At 41.0% G+C, this 24,341-nt stretch overlaps 4 protein-coding genes across 5 annotated transcripts in view; all 4 read left to right on the top strand.

The window, feature by feature from the left end:
• Positions 1-11,810, top strand: part of LOC111662162 (FERM and PDZ domain-containing protein 4-like) — a 31,255-nt gene extending 19,445 nt beyond the window's left edge. For both annotated transcript variants that reach the window (XM_023415937.2, XM_023415935.2), the window contains exons 5-17: positions 1,032-1,077; positions 2,022-2,126; positions 2,856-2,963; positions 3,309-3,440; positions 4,190-4,309; positions 4,509-4,645; positions 4,997-5,123; positions 5,419-5,508; positions 5,640-5,822; positions 6,004-6,136; positions 6,221-7,198; positions 7,765-8,970; positions 9,988-11,810. In XM_023415937.2, coding sequence (XP_023271705.1) covers positions 1,032-1,077; positions 2,022-2,126; positions 2,856-2,963; positions 3,309-3,440; positions 4,190-4,309; positions 4,509-4,645; positions 4,997-5,123; positions 5,419-5,508; positions 5,640-5,822; positions 6,004-6,136; positions 6,221-7,198; positions 7,765-8,970; positions 9,988-11,228 — 4,606 coding nt within the window. In that variant the 3' untranslated portion in view covers positions 11,229-11,810. The remainder of the gene's footprint in view (positions 1-1,031; positions 1,078-2,021; positions 2,127-2,855; positions 2,964-3,308; positions 3,441-4,189; positions 4,310-4,508; positions 4,646-4,996; positions 5,124-5,418; positions 5,509-5,639; positions 5,823-6,003; positions 6,137-6,220; positions 7,199-7,764; positions 8,971-9,987) is intronic.
• A 1,413-nt stretch (positions 11,811-13,223) lies between these two features.
• LOC111662164 (toll-like receptor 7) lies at positions 13,224-17,665 on the top strand. Its single transcript, XM_023415940.2, has 2 exons — positions 13,224-13,309; positions 13,636-17,665. Exons 1-2 carry the CDS (start codon positions 13,295-13,297, stop codon positions 16,777-16,779), a joined length of 3,159 nt encoding a protein of 1,052 aa, XP_023271708.1. The 5' UTR covers positions 13,224-13,294; the 3' UTR covers positions 16,780-17,665.
• tlr8a (toll-like receptor 8a) lies at positions 17,188-21,891 on the top strand. Its single transcript, XM_087176507.1, has 2 exons — positions 17,188-17,307; positions 18,558-21,891. Exons 1-2 carry the CDS (start codon positions 17,305-17,307, stop codon positions 21,642-21,644), a joined length of 3,090 nt encoding a protein of 1,029 aa, XP_087032633.1. The 5' UTR covers positions 17,188-17,304; the 3' UTR covers positions 21,645-21,891.
• Positions 21,892-22,580: 689 nt separating this feature from the next.
• On the top strand, positions 22,581-24,002 carry tmsb4x (thymosin beta 4 X-linked). The gene is made up of 3 exons (XM_023415831.2): positions 22,581-22,735; positions 23,398-23,510; positions 23,609-24,002. The coding sequence occupies exons 2-3, from the start codon at positions 23,411-23,413 to the stop codon at positions 23,638-23,640; spliced, it is 132 nt and encodes a 43-aa protein (XP_023271599.1). The 5' UTR covers positions 22,581-22,735; positions 23,398-23,410; the 3' UTR covers positions 23,641-24,002.
• Positions 24,003-24,341: the final 339 nt, after the last annotated feature.

Genomic DNA, 24,341 nt, shown 5'->3' with positions numbered 1-24,341 from the left:
AAAAAATAGGTATCTATAATATGATCAAAATTAATTACAAGTGCAAAAACACTTGTTTGCATTAAGTAGCACATTTCCTTTAATAGGCACGCCTGAATCACCACTGGTGCAGCCAGTTTTAGTTAATTGGAGACTACCTTTGGGTTGTCAAGGGCTTTCGGTTGATTGAAGCATAAGTGCACCTGGACCTAGAGGGTCCTTCTTTTGGTGAGTCAGTATTGTGTCTGAACCTACGTCATTAAGACAAAGAAACAACTCAACAAAGAGGCGGTTGAAAAGCGCAAGTCAGGGGAGGGACACACCAACATTTCTGTGTCACATTACTTCCCCTTTCATTCGGTGTTGCAAAAACAATAAAACATGAAAACTTCTGAGGAGAATTCACTGCAACTCACCTTTGTAGTTCAGTGTGATCTTTTATTTATTTATGGTTTTACTCCCAGTTTGTTTCTAATCGAAGCTATTTAAATAAACTACATTTTCTTACAGTTTCTGTCTTCACTTGCTATCCAGAATAAGAAAACACTAGAATTAATCCATCACTGCATTTTGTTTTTATTTTTATTTTAAAGTTCCACAAAACCAAATGTTGCAGCTGAACAGATTTGGTACATCATAGTCGGCACCCGCTTCATTCACTGCGATTCAGCTTCAACGTTGGTGCTCATGTGTTTCATGCGGCTGTGAGTGTTCGGTCTTCATGCAAAGTGTGCGGCAGTCTGTAAACAGTACAGTAGTACTGGTAAAAGTGCCGATGTGGACACTCCTTCACAGTGGCCTTAAATGAGCCTCACCTTTGCAGTAGAAGCCTGCACTGTGGAGGCAGGACAGGGGGCTGCCTGGAGCATCACGTGGACACAATGTTCCTCCTGCTGTTGTCCACCATGATGTGTAAAAAACTGCATCCAGGAGAACTGAAATATTTCCAGATTTGATTTCCCCTATCCACAGCATTTTGTTTATTTGTTTTTTGTTTGCATCTTTTATTGAAAATGAATATTTCATTAAAAAATGTTCTGTCTTTTCTGCAGGAGCTGCAAGGAGTCCATACTGTTGACCGTTATTCAGCCGTACCCGGTAAGTTTCTGCGTCCTCTGTGAATGAAATCAACTACATTCCATTCGTTTGTGTGTTTGGAGCTGATTATTTTGAAAGCTAGTCATTAATCATGCCATATGTTTGCGCTGGCACTGTATCAGTAATGCCTTAGCTGAGTGTTACAGCCGGGCTAACTCAAAGGGAGTCCAATTGCTGCAGTCTTTCCAAGTCTTCTCATGTCGTAGTATCAGATCCTCGCGAAAACCTCAGATGAACCTGCAACATCAACATTTACTCGAGTCACGGGGCACCAGATGGTGGTGAACACACAGCACCAGGAGCATATATTTGGCCTTTGTTTGCAGTTCACATAATAAGTCAGTGGAAATGGAATTATGCTTGAATTCCTTCCAAAAATAGACCAAAGCACCAGTGTGAGTTCACAGAAAACATACAGTATACAGTGTGGCAGCAACCGTATGATGAAATCTGGCTACTCTCCACACACTGTGGCAGTAATTATAAACTGAAAATTGAATGTCTAGGTACATCCATTCACGTTGCATTTTAATTAATCATTTTGTTTGGTGTCAGTATTTAAGACTCTTTAAGACTCTCAGCATGATGAGTCACTTAACATGAGGCTAAACATGAATGATTTGCAGGAAAAGTGTAATTGTAATATTTCATATATACTCAGAGGACCAAGCAAGGCTTATAATCCATCCTGTAATTATTTCCTTTTACTAGGTGTTTCTTTGCAGGCTCAATGACACAACAGCAGTGAGGGTGTCCTTGCTCTTATGCTCTTATAAAGTGCCACCTTAATTGCATCAGCACAGAGTGGAGACATGGGATGTCATCATGTTTCAAAAGGGAAATGTCCTTGAAATTCGTGGAGATGAAAAATACATGACTCATCTCTGAAGGAACTGATTGTCCTTTAAACCTCTGGTTTTCTTTTTCTTCTTTCCCTCCAAAAGTCACCCAAATCGGCATTCATCAGCGCAGCCAAAAAGGCCAAGTTAAAGACTAATCCTGTTAAAGTCCGCTTCGCTGAAGAGGTCATCATCAACGGCCAGGTCCCAGTAAGTCACGTTGGACACTGATTCACTCTGTACACATCAAGGTTCTGCACAGCAAACGGCAGCAGCAGACTTGAACTCTTAAAGCTAGAGCACAGAGCAGAGTGAAGATATTAGAATTAACTGACTAAAATGAAGACACGCATGAGCAAAAAAAAAATGCACCTCCTCTTTCTTTTTCCTTTTTTCCTTTTCATCAACCTCCGTCAGTGGGATGAATTAGAGCGCATGTGGGTATGATTGACAGAAAAAGGGGGACCCTGTCACAGAGAGCTTCCCCAATTTGTTGGATGTGTCACACAAAGAAGAGGTTTTTAGGAAAAGAGCTAAAAAGTAAGGAGACTATCAGGCAGTCATACCCTCTGAGAGGAGGACAGCAGCAGAGAGTGATCATTAAGGAGGATGCATCAGTGTGTTACTTTATATTATTCTCACTACTGCGTTTACTCAAAAGAATGTCATGGAAATAGATGGCATTCGACATTTTGGGAAATAAGATCGTTCATCTTTCTTGCTGAAAGTTAGGTGAGAAGATGAACATTACTCACATACAGTGCTATTGGAGATGGTTATCTTAGCTTAAGCTTAAGTGAAACAGCTAGCTGGATCTGTCCAAGGGTAAAAAAAAATGATCTCCAACTCCTACTGATGCACTTAAACTACAGTATATAAACAACTTTCAATAAGAAAAATTGATATTAATTGATCCAACAATTCTCATTCCATCCTCAGGAAACAGTGAAGGACAACTCCCTTCTTTTTATGCCAAATGTTCTGAAGGTGTACCTGGAGAACGGGCAGACTAAATCATTTAGATTTGACAGCAACACATCCATTAAGGTAGGTGCTGGAAGGATCCCTGCTTCATTATGAAACGCTGTTGCATAATCTAAAGTTTAAATGTTGAATGTCATTCACAGCTGCACGATACATAAAATGCCTACTCCTCTTTTCACTATGGCCTTCAGAACCTTCTCTGAGCTTGATTGTGATTCAAGCAAAATGGAGCTTGATCTTAGTGAACAGGGAGATCTTGGTCAACAGTTTACATTTCATTTTGCTCATGTTTTTGTGTTTGTTCAATCGTGACAATGACTTATGGTTATGGTTTTGAGCTGAGCCTGAACACTACTGCATCTGCACAGTTTTCACGCTGTATTAACTTTGACTTTGTCTATGTGAAAGGACGTCATCTTGACCCTGCAAGAAAAGCTATCCATTAAGAGCATTGAGCACTTCTCTCTGATGCTGGAGCAAAGAGCCGAAGGATCTGCCAGCAAACTCATGCTCCTGCATGAGCAGGAGATGCTAACTCAGGTGAGACAGCTCTCTCGGGTGCCAATAAACAGGACAGACGCAAGTAAATAATAAACTTGATGGCAAAAACATAGAGAGGATACCATCCTTCTCTTCAGTATATAGTTAAGTATTTTTGTATTGATACTGTAATGTGCAGTACTACACTGTACAACAGGAGAAGAAAATTCAGGCTTGTTCTCAGTTTGACCGAATGTGCATGAAAAATGTTAACGGAATAGTCTGTCATTTTGGGAAATATGCTTTGTCACTTTCATGCCGAGAGATAAGAGAAGATCAATACATTTCTTTTACTTGCCTATTAATTAAACAGATGAAACCAGGAGACGTTAGTTTAGCTTGTAGCATAGCATAAATGCATAAACTTAAATCCTGGACTACGGGGAATCACTGCTTCCAGCCAAGAAATAGTCCAGGAAAACCACTACTTCTTGTTTTTACACTTTGGTTCTTGTATGGATTAAACAAAAGAATAAGAAAGTGCTAATTAGTGATATTTACAGGTGCTAGTAGGTCATTTTAGTTAACTGCGGCTAACTGTTTCTCCCTATTTCCAGTCTTTATGCTAAGCTAAGCTAATCATCACCTGGCTCCAACTACATATTTAACAGATCAAATGTTGCATGTAAATAAAATATCCCTGTTTCTAAACCCTGTTTATCTGTATAAAAAAAAAGCTTAATAAATAATCATTGTGAAAAACGTGTAATCACTAACGGGACCCTCCTTGTCTTCAACTTGTACGCTAGGTGACACAGAGGCCAGGGTCACACAAGATGAAGTGCTTTTTTCGCATCACTTTTGTCCCAAAGGATCCCCTGGACCTGCTTAGGAGAGACGCAGTAGCATTTGAGTACCTCTATGTTCAGGTGAATATTAGCAGATGCAGGTAAAACATAACAACGTATTGTGAAATATGCTAGTCTGGATGTCGAACTATAGTGATGGCCTCGGAAAACACATGGTTGCTGTGGATGTGTTGTTGTCTTGCATTTTATGATAAAAAGAGTGACTGAAGTGTAACCTTTTCCTGTCCTCTCTCTCTCTCTCTCTCTCTGGCCCCTCCAGAGCTGTAATGATGTGGTATTGGAAAGATTTGGGTCAGAGCTGAAATACGACACGGCCCTCCGCCTGGCTGCTCTGCAAATGTATATTCTAACCATCAATACCAAGCAGTCCCAGAAAGTTTCCCTGAAGTATATAGAGTAAGTAGATTGGATTTCACACTGCGTCATGCTTGTTGGGATCAGCTTCATGTCTCCCCTCTACAGAGCCATTTTGTTGTTTCTAAGGACTTATTCCAGCTGTAGAGGATACCACAAGTCCACCACGCTGTTATTCAATAAAATAATAATGATCTCACTGGTATTATTCTGCTGCAATGCCAGAAGATACATCCCTGCTGGTTAGTTAATAATTCTGAATGTACCCAGCCGGTTGATCAATGCAACCACCTCTAGGTGAAATCGATCACTGGTCAAGAATGATGACTTGACTGTTTTTCATAGTGATTGAGTGACCTTTTTTTTTAATCTTTATGAAATGTGCGTATGCAGGAAGGAGTGGGGTCTGGCGTTGTTCCTGCCTCCTGCAGTGCTGTCTAGCATGAAAGAGAAGAACATCAAAAAAGCCCTCACTCACATCCTCAAAACCAACCAGAACCTGGTTCCGCCTGGTAAAAAGGTAAAGTCTTCATCTCTCTCTCTCTCTCTCTCTCTCTCTCTCTCTCTCTCTCTCTCTCTCTCTGTATCTCACACCATCTCCCTCTCTTTGCCTTGCACCACATATGAAAAGACTCTTGACTACCACCTAGTGGAGTTTTAAGTATCAAAAGAATGTTGATGGGTGATGGCTTGAATAGACAATATTTCACTTTTCTTTATCTCAGTTAAAGGACTTTCGGCTGTGAAGAGCTCATTAAAATTATTTCTTGTATCTTGTATCTAACCCTACATCTCTTGTTTCTCTCCTTTTCCAGCTGACTGCCTTGCAGGCAAAGGTCCATTATCTGAAGTATCTCAGCGACTTGAGGCTATATGGAGGACGGGTGTTTAAATCTACACTAATTGTGAGCAACACCATCCTGCCATTTCACACTGTATTCAGCTAGGATGTGGCATTAAACATTTGACAGGCCACGTACTGTTCATTTGTGTTCAGAAAGTGATATGAGTGTTAATACTCTCTTCCTGTTTACAGCAAGGCGAGAAGCACACAGAAGTGACATTGCTGGTGGGGCCTAAGTATGGCATCAGTCATGTGATTAACACCAAAACAAACCTGGTGGCACTTCTGGCTGATTTCAGTCATGTCAACCGCATTGAGATGTATACAGAAGATGAGAACAGGGTTAGAGTGGAGCTACATGTCCTGGACGTAAAGGTTAACAAGCCTTCTGCCCTTTTTAAAACAAAAGCATGTGCTAACTGGTTTGTGAATATTTTCTGTAGTTTTACCCAAACAACACCAAGTCTGTTCAGTAGTCATTACAACATCATTCTACAGACCCACTCTCCCATTTATTTTGCGCTAATTGTCATCTGCTTATCTGCCTTTTTTACAGCCCATCACTCTGTTAATGGAGTCTGTTGATGCAATGAATCTGGCATGTTTGACTGCTGGATACTACAGATTACTAGTGGACTCTCGACGCTCCATCTTCAACGTGGCCAAAAAAACCGCCAGTATGGAAACAAGTATGTCTGAAATTATCCCAATGACTCATGAAAAAGTTGTTTTATTTAAATAGATTTGTTTCATTTTTTGGTTCCTCTTTGCAGGCAACGCAGCGAGAATAAAGCAGAACTATCAGGCCATCGAGTGTACATACAGCACACCTCATAAAGGATATGAAGACAGAAACAACCAGAGGTGCAGCCAAGATTATTCGGACCAGGAGTGTGAATACCTCGACCACGGGAGATGTGAAGGCCAACCAGTTTACATAACTGAGATCCACCAGCCCCAGCACACAATGCACATGTCAGAGAGAGCTGAGTGCTGCAGAATCCCTTGCTCCCAAACGTACCTTAACATCCCAAGGCCCAAATCCCAAGACTCCTCCAGGAGTGCAAAGGTCTCCTTCATATTTGGAGATCCCCCCTTAGACGGCGTAAACCCCCAAAATCTGGGCTACCAGAGACTGATGGATGAAAGCCCAGAGATTCTAGACAATCATAGCCCCATGTACAGGCGTCTCGAGGAGGACTATAAGATGATGGATGCCATAGAAGACGGGGATGGATATCAGTACTCCACCAAAATCTTTGGTCCTACTGAGTGCATCGAGGAGCCGCTGCTGCACGATATCTGCTACGCAGAGACAACAGATGACGCAGAGGATGAGGATGACATCAGCTGTGAGGAGGACATGGTGATAAGTGACATTGACAAGCCTACATTACTGTCACTCTCAGGATCCAGCGATGACATCATTGACTTGACCTCCCTCCCTCCCCCACCGGAGGGTAATGACGAGGAGGACAATGACGTACTGCTGCACTCTCTTAACCTGGCCATTGCTGCTCCTCCTCCTGGCTTCAGGGACAGCTCTGATGAGGAGGAGCAGCAAGGGGCTGGGACTCGGGCCCAGGGGGCCCGCAATGATATCCCAGTGTCTCTCATAGATTCAGTGCCCACCCACGGAGCAGAGGGCCATGAGGAGCCTCTGGACGATGCAGTGGTGTCCACCTTACAGGCACTCGAGGCCCTTGCTGCATCTGAGGAACAGAGTCCAGCACAGTCAGAGAGTAGCACAGGTTCTCCTTACACTATTGTAACGTTCATCCATTAACACCACACATGTTCCAGCCATTCACTTTTGATTTGTTGTTGTTGATTTTTTTTTCAATAAAGCCCATTTTGTTCTATGTTTCCATTTGTGTGAGTATTTCTTCATTCTTTTGAGCATGCAGACAGCTGTGTTCATTACATTATCATTCATTTTGTCAACATTTGTTTTGTGGATCATTTTGTTCGTTTTCTCATTTGCACACTGCACAATGTCAGATGTTTGTTGCTAAAAATCTGAAAGCAAAAAATGTTTGTTGTATAGTATGCTGTTTTCAATGTCAATGACAGTTTTCTATCAATTTTTTATTGATGCAAAGAAAATTCAATTTTAAGTGGAATGTTATTATGTAGTCATTTATTTTGTTATTGTCAGTGTTATTCCAAAGTACTCATTCACTCTTTTTCTCATTCACTTGCTGATATGCATTTCCACTGCCATTTCTTATATTTGACTAACTCACTAATCTGTGATATTTTCCATTTGCCTCAGATGGAGTTGTTAATGAGGTGTTTGTCTTTCTGTGATACACAGGTGTAGAAATATCACGAGCATTTAGTCCCGAGTCCTCCGATTCTGGCAACGAGACAAACTCCTCTGAGATGACAGAGAGCTCTGAGCTGGCCAGCGCTCAGAGACACTCAGACAACCACCTGAGGATGCATGTAGCCATGACAGAAGGATACCATACGGCGAATGAGGAGAAGACAGAGGTGACTGCACAGAGCGATGGTGGAGCAGCAATGCAGTACAACCCCCGGGAGCATCAGGAGGAGGAGGCGAAATCATCTGCTGTGGCCTCCTCCCAGATATTTCACTCAGATGGTGGTGAGATGGAGCCAGAGACAATGGAAATAAAATCCGTTAGTGAATACTTCACTAAGATGCACATGGGCTCAGTAATGAGCAGGCAGAGAGGAAAACAGAGGGAGGCAGAGAGCAGAATGCACGGAGATACCTGCGAAGCATCTGATAGATCGCACATGACTTCCCAGGACTCAGCTAAAGAGGAGCCCCCTCATCTTGTTGGGAAGTATAACGCTTTCACTGTGAGAGATTCCTATTACATGAATCAACTTGATCTGGGGCGAACTCACTTTAAAGACAGGCATCAAAAATTGCAGCAGAGAGCATCCGGAAACAAAATGGCAGACAATCTCGCTCCAGAATGTGTGAATGACTCACAGGCTTCCCACGCAGACAGGTTGACAGTAAAGGGAGAGAAACAGGACTCAGATGAAAGAAGCCTAAAGTTAAATGCCCATCTCCGCTCTCCATCCAAAGCGCCCGTCCCTGCAGAGGGACATGCAACTTCCCAGGATAACGAGCAGCAGCAAATTAAGATTTCAGCATCGGAGCAAGACGTCACACGGTTATATGAATACCATGTGAGCAAGCGCATGTCATCGATACAGAGTGAGGGCGTTCATTCCCTCCAAAGCTCACAGTGTTCCTCTATAGATGCCGGTTGCAGCACAGGCAGCAGCAGCTGTGCCACTCCGATGGATTCTCCTCTTTGTGCCACAGACAATATGCATGTACTGTCAGAGTCCTCGCTCAAGGGGCTGAGTTATGTAACAGCTGAGGAGAAGGCGTATGGGCCTCTAGGCCACGGGAAGGCTGGCCATCCCATGGACCCCACCATGCTGAGGAAGATCCACGCAGCTACCAGTGCTGAGCCTGGGTTCACAATTACACGGGATGGCAGTCACAGGATGCCCAAGATAAAAGAAACCACAGGTAAAACTAAACAGGAGGGTGCTCCTTCTCTTATCTATGTCTGTGTTAGTGGATGAAAGCGGCAAAAGGGAATTATAAGAAAGTTGCTCATTATAAGAAAATAAGTTATATTTCAAGGGGTCAATTTGCACAAACTGCAAAAATACATATTATCACTTATGTCTAATAGTATGTAGTCAAACGGATAGTTTTTGTTGTAAATAAATGCTTAATGCTATGAGCACCACAAATGAAATCCCATTCACCTCTATCATATTAAGGTAGTAGTAGAAAGATATCTCAGAACATGGGCAAATAAAACCAAAACTATCCGCATGCCTAAATGCCACTAGAGGCAACATTTTTGGAAATATTTTTATTCACTCTCTTGACTACCACTCTCACATGTGTCCGTTTAATATGTAGCTGGAGCCACCAGCTAGTTAGCGTTGCATAAAAAGCTGGAAACAGGGCAAAGTGTAAAAAGGGCAAGTTGTGGTTTCTCTGGGGTCATGTGTAGTGACTTCCTGCTGTATTGTCTTCACCATGAGGTTGACAGGCAATCAGCAGAGTCTCTAGGAAGTTACTGTGTCCATCCAAGAAATTGTCCAGAATATAACTCTCTGTAAAACCACAGCTTCCGTTTTTACTACTTCAGTTTTTGTGCAGATAAAGCAAATGGAATACAACGTGCTAAATTGTGAGCTTGAGAGGTGCTGTTAAGATTTTGTAATCTTCAAACACAGGTTAGCGTTATACTGAGTGGACAGTTAGAGTGGTATCACTATCAAAGTGAACAAGAATATTTCACAAAATGTCAAATTATTCCCTTGAATGTCACGTTTGCTGTCTTCATCCATTTAATCTTTCAGAGGTAGTATGGGAATTCAGTTTGAAGAAAATAATTCTATCATTTTAGATTCATGAATACTTGAACTATTAAGATCTAATGAATAAAAATATTTTATTACATGTAAAGATGTGCTGTCAGCGAGATGCTTAACAGTTCTCTTTGTTTTACTACTACCCCTAGTGTAGCTTGCACACAGCTGAAGAAGGCTGGGGAAGAGTCATCTTTAGCTCTCTGTAATGAGACCAGTACCACCACCAAAACCATGTCACCATCATCATTACGAAGTAGCACAGAGCCCAGCTGGCTTACACAGGCCAGCCCGGAACCCAACTCACACGCCCTGGCTTCCCCCTCATGCGGATCTTCATGTGACCCTACAACAGGCAGCCTCAGGAAGCCACGCAGGGTTCGGATGCTCAGGAGGAGCTGGAGTACCATGATGCCAGTTTCTAGGAGCTTAGAAGCACTGTTAGAGAAGACCAAAGCCACGCTCACCGGGAAAAGTGCTGGTCAGAATTTCCAGTCTCAAGATGCCCCAAAAGTACAGAGGAAATTCTCTTCCAAAACCTTGCCCAAAAGCTTGTCCCAGGGTTCAGTCGCATCTAATTCATCTGGTAGAGGGGTGCTTAGAGGAGCCTCCCTGTTGCTGCCAGACTCGACAGCACCGAGGCTGGATGCAGGTGCCTGGAGGTGTCATGGGCCGTTCAGTCACTGCTTCCTCAGGAGAAAGACAGACACCGATAGTGACGATCGAGGCAGAAAAATGCCCTCAGATGCTCTGTCTTCTGTCAGCTCGGTTTCTTTCAGCCGCGAGGAAAACACAAAGCAGAAAGCAAAATATAAAGCTGAGCAGAGTAATAAGGCCGCTGCTACGAATGACATAAGTCTTAAAGCAAGGCTAGCACGTGTAAATTCAATGAAGGGAAAAACCTACAGTCTTCACACTGGGTTTGCAATTGCACGGAAGGATGCCTTAGAGATGATCGGCGTGCTGCGTTCCAGCGTGGGCCACTTGTCCAGAGGTGAAAGGCCCGAGGTCAACGAGGCTGACATGGAAACATATTCCCAGCTGCTTTTCATGCAGGCCAAAGTGCTGAGCAGGGCCTGCAGTCAGATGGCCGTAGAGTACAGCAGTCCAGAGGAGTTACTGCTCACTCTGACGCACAGCTTCCACACACTCTGCTGCCTGACTCAAGCCTGCATGTCACTAGTGGAAGGCCTGAGCACCGAGAGGGAGCGGCGTGAGGTGGTAGCCAAGGTGGATGAGGTCGTCATGAACTATGTATGCCTGCTGAAAGCCGCTGAGGCAGCTTCAGGACGCTCCCTCAGTGACCAAAGTGTGAATGCATTGACACATCACTCTGCCACCATGTCTGCTATTATAAACGCACTAACTCACTCACTGACAACACTGCTCAACAAATAAACTGTTTGTCTATTTTGTCTCGATTATTGATTTTAAAGCCATACATAAGAGACATGGGTTTAACAACCAATGTGAACTGCTGTGAAAAGAAAAATCTTGCCTTGTGTATACAATATTTTATTATGTAAAGTAAAAAGAAAATTATATGAATCATTAAAGTTTTAAATAGATTATATTAAGGCCTCTATGAAGAAGCATACAACCCTCCTCTAAAGTATATTATCTAATATTACATAAAAGGGATTATTTTAAGGATTTATTAGTTATATTAGGGGCTTAACATGTAGATTATTACAACCTTATTAGAACCTTGTTTATAAATTGTCAAAATATATATTATGTTGGAGAAATGCATACACTATATACAGCTGTAGACAAATCATTGCACAGGACAAGACATGATCAAATAAAAGTAACGCATATGACTTTTTCATTTGCTGGATTCACCTTAATTTAATGAATACTTTACACATGAACACTGAGTACTTTCCTGTTATTTTTTGTCAACATCATTAAAAAGATTAAAACTTTTGAAAAGTCTAATTTCAAATGCTTTTTGTCTATTTGTATTTGCCTCCTGTCTGGTGTATAGTTCTGTTTACCATCAACCTCATACAATACCACATTTTTCTAATTTTGCAGTGGTACCTGTTAGTTCCTTATCTTTACTTCTCATTTCAGTTGATCTCTGAAGTATTAAAACAGAATAACAGCGGCTGACAGAGTGACTTTTTGAGACTGTACGGTTGCTCATAAAATTGCATTATTCATACAGAAAAGTTGCTTGACCCATGTTTAGTTGTATAACTATGTTTAATAATTCATTATTTTACATTTACTCATGCCTGGGTGGTGGTAATGCTTTTTGCATTAATGATGATGATGGCCCATTTCACTTAAAGGGCTGGAAAGAATGTTTGCACAACGCTATGTGTGAGTAGTCAAGCACGTGTTGCATGATGCAAATGCATCTGAGTAGAACAAGAGTCTACAGTCATGCTAGCTACTTTGTGAGGCTTTATTTAGGCACAGTGTTAGCATGCTAACATGCAGATGTTTAAGCAGGTGATTGTCATCATGTTCACCAGCTTAGTTTAGCATGTCAGCATGCTAACATTTGCTAATTGGCATAAAACATAAAGTACAGCTGATGCTGATTGGATTTTTTTTTTGTTTTGCAGCTATTTGGTCCAATTATTGGATAAATTCAAGTTTTGACACTTGAAGAAAAATCAGGGGATCACCAGAGTCTTTATGATACATCCTCTGGGGACCATGAATATCAGTGCAACATTTCACTGCAAGCCATCCAAAAGCTGTAGAGATATTTCAGTCCGGAGCTAAGTGGTTGAGCAACTGACAGGCCGACATTGCCATGCCGCTACCATGACTAACCAACTTTGTCATCATGCCTTTTTACTGTGCAAGAGGCTGATCAAATAAAAAACAAACACTCCAGTATCTATTCCTGCATTTGGTCTATCAAATAAAGGCCAAAACATACATACACACAGTACATACTGTCTGGCCAGAGCGTGGTAGTGATGGTGAATGTTACTGTTAGCCATAATGACAAAGCAGACAGAGATAACAGAAGAAGATGCTACCTGGTGCCAATATAGCATGTTTACCATGTAAACTGGTAAACCTAATCCCAAGCATGGGTTTCAATTTCACCTGCAGGCTAATCAGAAATGAAACCACTCTTTTCACAGGTGGTGGCAACAACTCCCCCAGCTGTGCTATCATTATGTTGTATAACAGAAAGAGACTTCTGTTCTTAAGGCCACATCTTCATAGAAATCTTACCAAACAGCACGTGTGGTCTGTTGTATAACAAATAGGAATCAGTCAACCATTATCAGTCATCATATTAGATGGAAGATTTGGATGTGTGTGGTTTGTGACAATAGGGAAGTGATGCCAGCTAATTATACACGCATTGGGCTAACCCAGCCACCTGTTACTTTCATCTTATTACCTAAAAACTGATCATCAATGTTGCGCTTATTTCAGTGCTTAACGGGACTCATAGCAGGACCTCTTTTCCATCTCTCATGTGAACAATGCTCTTCCACCGGGTAAGTATCAGTTATCTTTGCTGATGTATTGGACAGTATCAGAATTGGATTAATATGTTGTGACATGGCATTTTAAATTTGATCAGACAGGCTGCCAACCACAAGAAGTAAAAAATTAAATGTTGGTAGCAATTCCTGGTTGTATTATGATGTAAAATATGCTGTACATCTCTTGCTGTCATTTTCAGTACTTCAAAAATAACACTGCATGTCTTGCTGAATGCTTGGCAACTGTAGTATGAGTGTGTTTTTCTTAGTAATATAACTGTATTATTAATTTTCCACCTGCACACATTTCTCAGAGAACCATTTCTGTTTCTGTACAGATGTTTGTGGCCCTGCTGGCCCTGTGGTGCTGTCTCTGCATATCGACAGCTACCGTTTCTTACCCCAAAACTCTGCCATGTGATGTTAGTGAGCTCAACGGAGTTGCAGTGATAGTGGACTGTACTGAGAGAAGCCTCAAAAAAATCCCTGGTGGCATCCCCAGAGAGACTACCAATCTGACGCTCACCATCAATCATATTCCTGAATTAAACTCCTCCTCCTTCCACGGCCTGGAGAACCTGACTGAAATTGACATGAGGTGCAATTGTGTGCCCATCAAAATTGGCCCCAAGGACCACGTGTGCACTAAGAGTGTGAAAATAAAGGAAAACACCTTTACCAGTCTGAGGAGTCTGCGCGCACTGTATCTGGATGGCAATCAGCTCTCCAGTATACCCAAAGGCCTGCCTTCAAATCTGGTCCTGCTGAGTTTGGAAGTGAATAACATTTGTACAATTTTTAAAGAAAACCTCTCTGAGCTCAGGAATGTTGAGGCACTTTACCTTGGTCAAAACTGCTATTATCGTAACCCCTGTAATAAGTCCTACGAAATAGAGAACGGTACATTTTCACACCTTTACAATTTAACATTGTTATCTCTTAAATCAAATAACTTATCTTTTATTCCGCCTCAACTACCCACAAGTCTGAAGGAGTTGTATCTCTACAACAATAACATTCAAAAAGTAACTGATGAGGATTTCAAAAACTTAACTAACCTTGAGATTCTAGATATTAGTGGAAACTGTCCTCGATGTTACAATGCCCCTTTCCCATGTAACCCATGCCCAAATAATTCACCACTAAAAATCAGTGAAGCCGCTTTTAAAATGTTAGCAAAGCTTAGGACGCTCCGCTTGCACAGCAACTCTCTGAGATGTGTGTCATCTGAGTGGTTTACCAACACAACAGAGCTGAGAGTGCTTGATCTCTCATCAAACTTTTTGGGAAAAGAAATAGGAACCACAAGCTTCCCACTTTTCCTGGGCAAACTGGAAGAACTGGACCTTTCATTTAACTATGAGCTTCAGGAGTATCCTCGGACACTGATACTTAATCGTAGTTTCTCCAACCTCAAATCCCTTAAAATTCTCAGACTGAAGGGTTTTGTGTTTCAGGAGCTAAAACCAGGGAGTATTGCTCCTTTAAAACCTCTTGCACACCTGGAGGTTCTAGATCTGGGTACAAACTTCATTAAAATAACAAACTTTAGTATTTTGATGGAATTAAAAAGCTTTAAAATAATTAGTCTGTCAGACAACAAGATATCTTCCCCCTCTGAAGGCCAAGATGCTGTTGGTTTCTCTGGAGCAGAGCCCTTGAACTGGTCTCCCATGTCAGCTGCTGCTGAGTACCAAAGTAAGGAAGTGAGAGAGATTCATTACTTCAGATATGATGAATATGCACGCAGCTGCAAACGCAAAGACAAAGAACTTGGAGTTGTTACATCCTTTGTCAAAAGACAATGCAGTCAATTTGGCAAAACCCTGGATGTGAGTAGAAACAACATATTCTTCTTGCATTCGAGATTTTTGAATCTCGGAGAGCTGAGATGTCTCAATCTTTCTGGAAATTTAATGAGCCAAAGTCTGAATGGTTCTGAATTTACCTATCTGACTAATTTAAAATATCTGGACTTCTCATGGAATCGCCTGGATTTGCTCTACTCCACTGCATTTCAAGAGCTAAAAAGTCTGGTCGTCCTAGATATAAGTAACAACAATCATTACTTTGAATCTGAGGGTTTGACTCATATGCTTAATTTCACTAGAAATTTAAAGAATCTCAAGATATTGCTGATGAATCACAACAAGATCTCTACTTCCACTAACACAGAGCTGGAGAGTCAATCACTTGAGAGGTTAGAGTTCAGAGATAACCGGTTAGATATATTGTGGAGAGATGGGGACAAAAGATATTACAATTATTTCAAGAAATTACTTAATCTGACTGTCCTCGACATCTCTCAAAACAACCTCAATTTCATTCCAGAAGAAGTGTTCAGCAGTCTGCCAGACAACCTGGCAGAGCTCCACATCAAAAACAACAAATTAAAATTGTTTAAATGGGAGAAACTACAACTAATCCATTCATTGAAAGTATTAGATCTCAGTGGAAACAGTTTAACTACTGTTCCACACATGCTGTCAGACTGTAGCAAATCTCTGGAGAAACTAATTTTACATAAAAACCAAATCCTAAAACTTGAGCAAGATTTCCTCAAGGTTGCCTACAATTTAAAATATCTGGACCTTAGTTTTAATTACATAAGGCACATTGAACAATCCAACTTTCCAGATGATGTTGTTAATCAGATGGACAAGCTGCTTCTGCACAACAACAGATTCTCCTGCACTTGCAATGCCACTTGGTTTGTGGCATGGCTCAACAGGACCACAGTGACCATCCCCAGATTGGCCACAGATGTGACCTGTGCCGCACCAGGGGCACAAATAGGTAATCCTGTAATCTCAGTGGACCTGCTGGCCTGCCAGCACCACTACCTGACAATCATCCTCTACATCCTCATGACTTCCCTCGTCATCAGCTTCCTCACCGTGTCAATCTCCAGCCACCTCTTCCTGTGGGACGTCTGGTACATCTACCACTTCTGCAGGGCCAAGCTCAAAGGCTACAGCCGTCTGTACTCCCAGAGCTCTGTCTATGATGCCTTCGTCATATACGACAAGGAGGATCCTGCCGTGTCAGAGTGGGTGATGAACGAAATGTGCGTTCATCTGGAGGACCGCGGAGACCACTGCCTTACACTGTGCCTGGAGGAACGGGACTGGATCCCTGGATGTCCTCTGATCGACAACCTCTCCCAGAGCATCCACAGGAGCAAGAGGACCCTGTTCATTCTCACCAACAAATACATTAAAAGCGGCAACTTCAAGACAGCTTTCTACATAGCCAACCAGAGGCTAATGGATGAAAAAAATGATGTAATCGTCCTGATCTTCCTGGAGAAAGTACCTTGCAACTCAAAGTACCTGAGACTGCGCAAGAGACTGTATAAGCGGTCTGTGCTTGAGTGGCCAACAAACCCTCAAGCCCAGCCATACTTCTGGTTCAGCCTGAGAAGTGTACTGGCGACTGAAAGTCACAAACAATACAACAATCTCTTCAAAGAGACACTGTAAATATAACAATATACTGTAATACTATAAAATAATGTACTCCTGTGTATGAGTTACAATGTGTGAATATTTCACCATTTAAATGTAAGCAAAAGAAAATGATGTAATATTAATGATTAAATAATGTGCAAATTTTAAATTCTGTTTACTGGAACTGGCTGACACTCCACAAATGATTAATATTTCCATTTTCTACATTCTCAGATAACAATGAAACTGCCAACATATCATGAAACAGGGAAATGAAACACGTACTTCCTCATTTCTCATGGTACTTCTGTCTGAGTCGTTGTGCGGGCTATCCAATTTGTTGGGTTTGACTTCAGTAACAGGGAGATTTGTTTTTCTGTTAGTTTTTTTTATGTATATTGCATATTAAAAATTAAAAAAACAAATTAAGTAGGCTTTGACCTGTGATGACTTGAGTGCACACGACGCAGGCACAGTTTTTTAAAAAATAGTCCATGTCATCTGAAAGACTATAAAGTACCAGAGCTCCATCTGAGGGATCAATACAATACATGCACAATGGTGAGTTTTATCAATAGTTTCTCTATATGTTTTAAAAGCGGAAAATAGATTTACATACTTCCATTTTATTCATCAGACTAATAGTCAACAGTAGTCATTGAGTTACTTGTTACCTGCGTGTGCTATAATTGAGTGTTTTAATATAATCTATAATGATTTTGTGCTTCTGTGATTTTGTGCTAAGAACTTTATAACATCTGATAATACTTTGACTAACTCTGTGTGAATGTATTTGACCATTCATTGTGTCTGGCTATTCATATTATTAATTGAAAAGTGTTTTGTATTTTTGATGAAAGAGTGTTCTATAATAATTACAGCACATTAAAGTTTCCTCACAAGTGTGTGGGGGAGAAAAATGATACCATATCTTTCATTTTTTACTCTTACTTTTGATTTTTAGAGAGCAACAGTTAGACCCTGTTAGCAGTCACAAGATATTTAGAATATTTCAATTTGATATTTCACTCACTGTTAACACCAAACAGCTTCAATGAAGAGCTGAAACAAGTCAATACAGAATATATATGGGGTGCTATCTCTAAGTGTCAAATTAAATAATTTTAACAACCTTACAACTACTTATGAGTGAATAAAAGGGAAACAGGATGTTGAAGTGTGACTATGAATATGACTATAATAAAAAAACACCTGTGCTTAGTTCAGTGCACTCAGGTGTTTTGCTGTTACAGTCTTACTTGGTATGAACAGTAGTTTATGGTGGCTAATGTTAACAGATATTGTTGCAGTATCTTTTACAATTTACCATTATCTCCATTACTACCATTAATGTAACTTATAACTCTGACAAAATACCAAGAGCAGCTATTGGAGTGAGGGTTATTTCACTTACAAACTACTGCCACCTGATGGATACTGGTGGAACCATCAAGTTTTCAAAACTGGATCCGCTCACAATTTTTGAAGTCTGCATTAAATAGTCAAATGTAAATGAACATTGAACCTGGTTTTGTTTGCTGTAATCATAACACCTGATCAGACTGTAACTTTGGAAGATATCCATCTCATATGACTGGATTTCGTCTCCATCACTTTTGTCGGAAGTGCATGAGGAAGAGATCTCTTAATGTCCAGTACGCAGGAGGGATGATTACAGAAACTGCTTCAAAGCCCATATCAGCACCTGATTATTGTTTTAAGACAAGTAAAAATGTGAACCTATCCTTTAAGATTTAGGATAACTGTATTACAAGTTACTTCATTTGACTAATTCTGTTGTTTATCTGCAGGCTTTCACATCTTGGATGCACTTGCTGCTGTTCTGTCTACATTGCCATTATGAGATCCAGCCTGCTGCGTGTAAACCTGCGTGGATGTTACCACAGTTCCCTTGTGATGTCAAGGCCTGCAATACCTCTGAGGTCGTATTTGACTGTAAAGGGCGCCATCTGCACGCAGTACCTGATAAGATAGCTAGTAATGCAACTGAGCTGGACTTATCAGAAAATTACATTAAGAATATTTCAGTGAATTCATTTTCGAAGCTGCTGAATCTGACTAAACTCGATCTCAAATGGGCAAACAAGAAAGAAGGACTGATCATTGCTGCGAATACTTTCAAAAATCTGACACAGCTGAATCATCTGATACTGACTGGCAACTGTCTGACACAAATTCCCAGCAATCTCCCTCTCAGTGTGGAAATCCTTGAGCTGAACACAAACAACATTACATTGTTGGATAACAGGAGCGTTGCTGGCTTAACAAATGTGACACAACTGTGGTTATCCAAAAACTGCTACTATTGGAATCCTTGTGGTAAATCTGTGAATATTACAGAGGGTATTTTTGCAGTTATGACCAAACTGCAGGTTTTGGATTTGTCCTTTAACAACTTAACCCACGTTCCCAAAGGATTACCTCGATCATTAAGAAGCTTAAAGCTGGGTTCTAACCAAATACAGTACATATCTGAATTTGATTTTTTTGGGCTATATAATTTAAAAACCTTAAAAATTCAAGGGAACTGTCCAAGATGTCAAACGGCTCCATATCCCTGTGTCCCTTGCCCAAACATTTCACTTGGTATCCATCCTCATGCATTTCACAATCTAACAGAGCTTGAGACACTACACCTGGGAGGAAACTCCCTGGATCATGTGAAACCTTCCTGGTTTGCAAGGATGAAGAAGCTTAAAAAATTGTACCTGTCATTCAACTTCTTGCTAAAAGAAATTACTGAGGAGGCAACATTTCTAAGACACCTTAACCGGCTAGAAAAATTGGATCTCTCTTTCAACTTTGCTAACAGATTGTACCCTACAAAATTAAATATTTCACAAGAATTTTCGAATCTCGTGTCACTGAGAACTTTGCATTTGGAGGCTTTGGTCTTCCAGAATATTGGACGGGATACACTCAGACCTCTGTACGAGCTAAAAAATCTGTCTGCACTGAACTTAGGGACGAACTTTATTATTCAGTCCGATTCCACCATATTCAGCAAATTCACCCATCTGAAAATGATATACCTTGCAGAAAACAGGCTGCATCCCATTCCAGTGGAACATCCCCCATCTCCAAGTGACGGATACAATCAGAGGCCAGACCTTTCTATTTCACCTTTGAGGAAACCCCAACCTAAAGACTTTGCTTTTGAGATATCACACAGCCTTATCAAGGAAGAGTGCTTTGAATTGGGTCGAGTGCTAATCCTCAGCTCAAATAATCTGTTCTTCATTTCCCCAGAGCAATTTAACGGCTATGGAGATATTGCATGCCTCAACCTCTCAAGAAATGGCTTTTCAGCAGCACTTAATGGCACAGAGTTCTCTTTGCTCCCTAATCTGACATACCTGGACCTGTCATTCAATAGGATTGATCTGGCCTATGACAACGCCTTCAAAGAACTAAAGAAACTACAAGTACTAGACCTCAGTTACAACGAGCACTACTTTAAAGCATATGGTATAACGCATAATTTAAATTTTACAAAAAATCTGCCTGTTCTGAGGGTGCTGAATATGAGTCATAATGGCATTTCCACACTGACAACAAAACAGATGTACAGCGAATCATTATCAGAACTGCAGTTTACAGATAATAATCTTGGGACTCTTTGGAAAGAAAGGGATGGCTCATACAAAATGCTTTTCACTAATCTCATTAATTTGACCATTTTAGATATATCCCGAAACCGCATTGCAAAGATTCCTATTGATGTTTATAAATATTTGCCACGTAACCTCACCAAACTACGTATAAGCCATAACGGGCTCGCTGACTTTAGATGGGACTCGCTGAGGTATTTCCATCAACTTCAAATTTTAGACCTGAGCTTCAATTCTTTATCTAACGTGACAGGTATAAATTCAAACATTACTCAGACTTTGACTTTTCTTGACCTGAATCACAACTGTATTTTCCAATTGGACAATGGATTTATAAAGGGTCCCAAAAGCCTTAAGACTCTTAGCCTTAGCAACAACAAACTGACCACCATCAATCAATCCACCTTCCAGTCCAGACCTGATAATCAGATTCAGACTTTGTTCTTGCAGGGAAACCCATTCCAGTGTACCTGTGATTTATTAGATTTCATTCTATGGATTGAAAAAAGTGAAGTAAATATACCGAGACTGACCACTATGGTGACATGTCACACACCAGCAAACCAGAAGGGTCAAGCACTGATATACTTTGACATTAACCAGTGTGTAAATGACAGTCAAGCATTCCTGGTCTACATTGTCACAACTTCCTTCATTATTGCTTTTATGATTGTGGCAACTGTTGCTCACTTATTTTACTGGGACGCTTCCTATGTAATTCACTATATGAAAGCTAAGTTGAAGGGATATAGATCCTTGAGCTCACCAGACAGTGTTTATGATGTCTTTGTGACTTATGACACCAGAGATCCACGTGTCTCTGAGTGGGTGATGAGAAATCTGCGGTTGAAACTGGAGGATGAAGGGGAGAAGCATCTTCCTTTGTGTCTGGAGGAGAGGGATTGGCCCCCAGGAGTCCCACTGGTGGAGAACCTCACTCAGAGCATCCGATACAGTCGCAAGACCCTTTTTGTCTTAACTGAGGGCTATGTTAAGACTGGGGTTTTTAAGCTGGCAATGTATCTAGCTCACCAAAGACTTCTGGATGAAAATTTGGATGTGATTGTGCTGCTGATGCTGGAGCCTGTTCTGCAGCACTCTCACTTCCTGCGCCTGAGGAGGAGGCTGTGTGGGAAAAGTGTTGTAGAGTGGCCGAGAACAGCAGCGGCAGAGCCCTGGTTTTGGCAAAACCTTAGAAATGTTGTCAGAGTAGACAATCAGGTGATATACAACAAGACTTATTCAAAGTACTTCTCCAGCAGGTGACGCAAGATAAAGAGCAGTGATGACTGTCTGGGAGTAATCTGTGAATTTATTATATGGACAATGTTATGTTTTGGAAACATTGTTCTATAGAAATAAGTTTGTTCCTTCACAACTTTTATCAATAACTTTACGGCTTGGACTTAATATAAGACAACTAACGAGAGTTGCTGGTACAGATACAATGACAGACTACTGAATCTCTTGTAATTTGTGTGCAGTATAAATAAATAAATCCATTTCAATTATGTGCCATTTTGTAGAAGCAAATGTTTCAATCTGTTTTCTGGCCTCTGTCTAACCTAGAAAGTATTTTTGTCGTCAACATACAAAAGGGAAATTGACTGTATGAATAGAATGAACTGTAGGATACTTCAATGCAAGTGTTTGCTGCTAGTTTAAAGACTATACTAATTCATTTCGTAATAAAAATGAAACTGGCAAGATTTACACATTCTTAATTTTCCAGTCTTATAGAAATCCTGTATCCACGTTGCATGTTTACCTACATCTTCCTGCAGGTCCAATCTCTAACCTAAGTGAGTTTTCTATTGCATTGCATTGCATCCTGGTTATTACTTCAGTTGCCCACGTGGTGTCGCCACTGATACAGTTTTAATAGGGCACTGTGTGCAAGTTAAAACTAAACTTATTTTCCAACTCATTAACCACTTTGTAGCCTACATTTTGTTCGCTATGTGGCAAGAACAGGCATCTGGAAGCGGTGTAATGATATCCAAGCCTTCTCTCGGGAGAGGAGAAGCTTACTAGACTGATTTCACTCACCTAATCCGACACAGCTGGTCGCTGCTGACTAAACGCAGTTATTTTGGCTCAAATAAAAGCCCCGACTCGCAATGCAGTAAATGTACATCCAATGGTCGATCGCTTTTAGATTGTTTTTCTATTTTATCACTCTAAAATCAAAAACATGTTGGTACAAAAGCAGCGTTTTGACACGGTGGGCGTGACGTCAGGGGATTATTTGCATACTGCGCAGTATTTATAGTGTGATTGACGCTGGAGACATCACTCTGCCGCTGCGCCAACGAGACCTCCGTCCTGTCATTTCTCTGACCAAAAACAAAACCCTGGTGAGTGTGTATGTATGTATGTGTGTTTCCGTGTCTGTTTAATCACATTGCGAGTGTATTTCGAGCCTGCTTTTAATTTAGCCTGGCTGTTGAATGATTTGGTCACGGTTCTGCGAGTTTTATTACATTTCTCTTCATCGTCTCACGTTGTCCTGGCTCAGCATCAAACGGTGTCAGCTGCGCAATAGTTGGGAATAAATGAGGAAAGACCTACACAAGAGCGTCACATTGTTGCTTTGTTGTGTGGTCTGCTGTCACTTAACTGCATCCATTTTTACTCGGCGTATTTAATTTAATATAAAGTACGTGTTCCGCCTGGAATCTCAGGTTCATTGTTCTGAGGGGGATTGGCATAAGTTAAACCCTGTCTGCTCGTCTAGGTGGCTTGAAAGGGCGGTGGTCCCTCAGCTGCACATACTGACTGACGAAGCGTTTCCCAAATCGGGCTATGGACACATGAGTTTTTTTGGGGGGGGGTTTTTGTCTTGTTTTTTGTGTGCCTAAATTTCAGCCTTTCTCGGCCCTAATAATTTTACATTTTGTAAATAGCCTTACAGGTTCTTAATTTAGACTCTTAATTTGTCCTATGTGCTCAGTGTGTTAATTGAACTCTATTAAAAGATGAACATAATTAACAAAAGTCTGATTTCTTGTCTGTTCAGAGCCTCTGGAAACATGGCTGACAAACCCGATGTCACAGAAGTCACAACCTTCGACAAGACCAAGCTGAAGAAGACAGAGACTCAAGAGAAAAACACATTGCCAACCAAAGAAAGTATGTGCTTTTCCCAATTGACTTAATCCAGAGCATTTAGTAGCTATGGTGGACAACCCTTAAAATTAATGACGCAAACTTTCTTCTTCCTCTTGCAGCCATTGAACAGGAGAAGACGGAGTCATCATGAAGACTGGTCCTCTTGTGCACTGTACATTCCACAAGCCTTGCCCTTTTTCTCAACATGTATTCCAAGCTGCAGAATTTACTAATTGACAAAACGTTGGCTGTGCAACCACACACCACTCACTTGCCTAGATGTCCCTCTGGTACAGTGAGGAAGTGTGGCTCAGTGTCGGCATGAGTTCCTGGTCACCCGTTCTACTGTGGCTGAATCTCAAGGTGTGTCATTTAACAACTGTGGGACCTACATTTCATGATTAGTCCTGCTCTGGCCACCTGTGAATGCTCACAAAGCAAGCTGTGTTTCTTTTTGTAAAAATCTGGAATGCACAAGTTTGTTAAATATGCAAAATAAAAAATGTAAACTGACTTATGTGTCCTTGTTTATTCTATGCTGCAGGCTCTTGATACCAAAAAAGCTTGGGGGGGGGTGGTTTTTTTTTTTTTTTTTTTTTTTTTTTTTTTTTTTTTTTTTTAAATGTATTCCTATTTGTACATAAAATCCCCAACTGTGACCCCTACAACTGTTAATGGCAATCCTAAGTTTGTTGCTCATCAAATGATATGATGGAATGGGAGCTATACAACCAGTTACTGATGTAAAGACATGAAATTTGACATGCAGCTCTTTTGTAGATGTCTATTAAACCCAAAATGGAAGTTGAGACTACATAGGTATGACTGAAGCCAAAGCACTTGCTCACATCC

Source organism: Seriola lalandi, unplaced genomic scaffold, assembly GCF_002814215.2.
Source record: "Seriola lalandi dorsalis isolate HSWRI2012SDOR001 ecotype SW California unplaced genomic scaffold, Sedor1 jcf7180002054559, whole genome shotgun sequence".
NCBI lineage: Eukaryota > Metazoa > Chordata > Actinopteri > Carangiformes > Carangidae > Seriola > Seriola lalandi.
The sequence above is the reverse complement of the archived record's forward strand: the minus strand, read 5'-3'. Positions and strand labels throughout refer to the sequence as shown.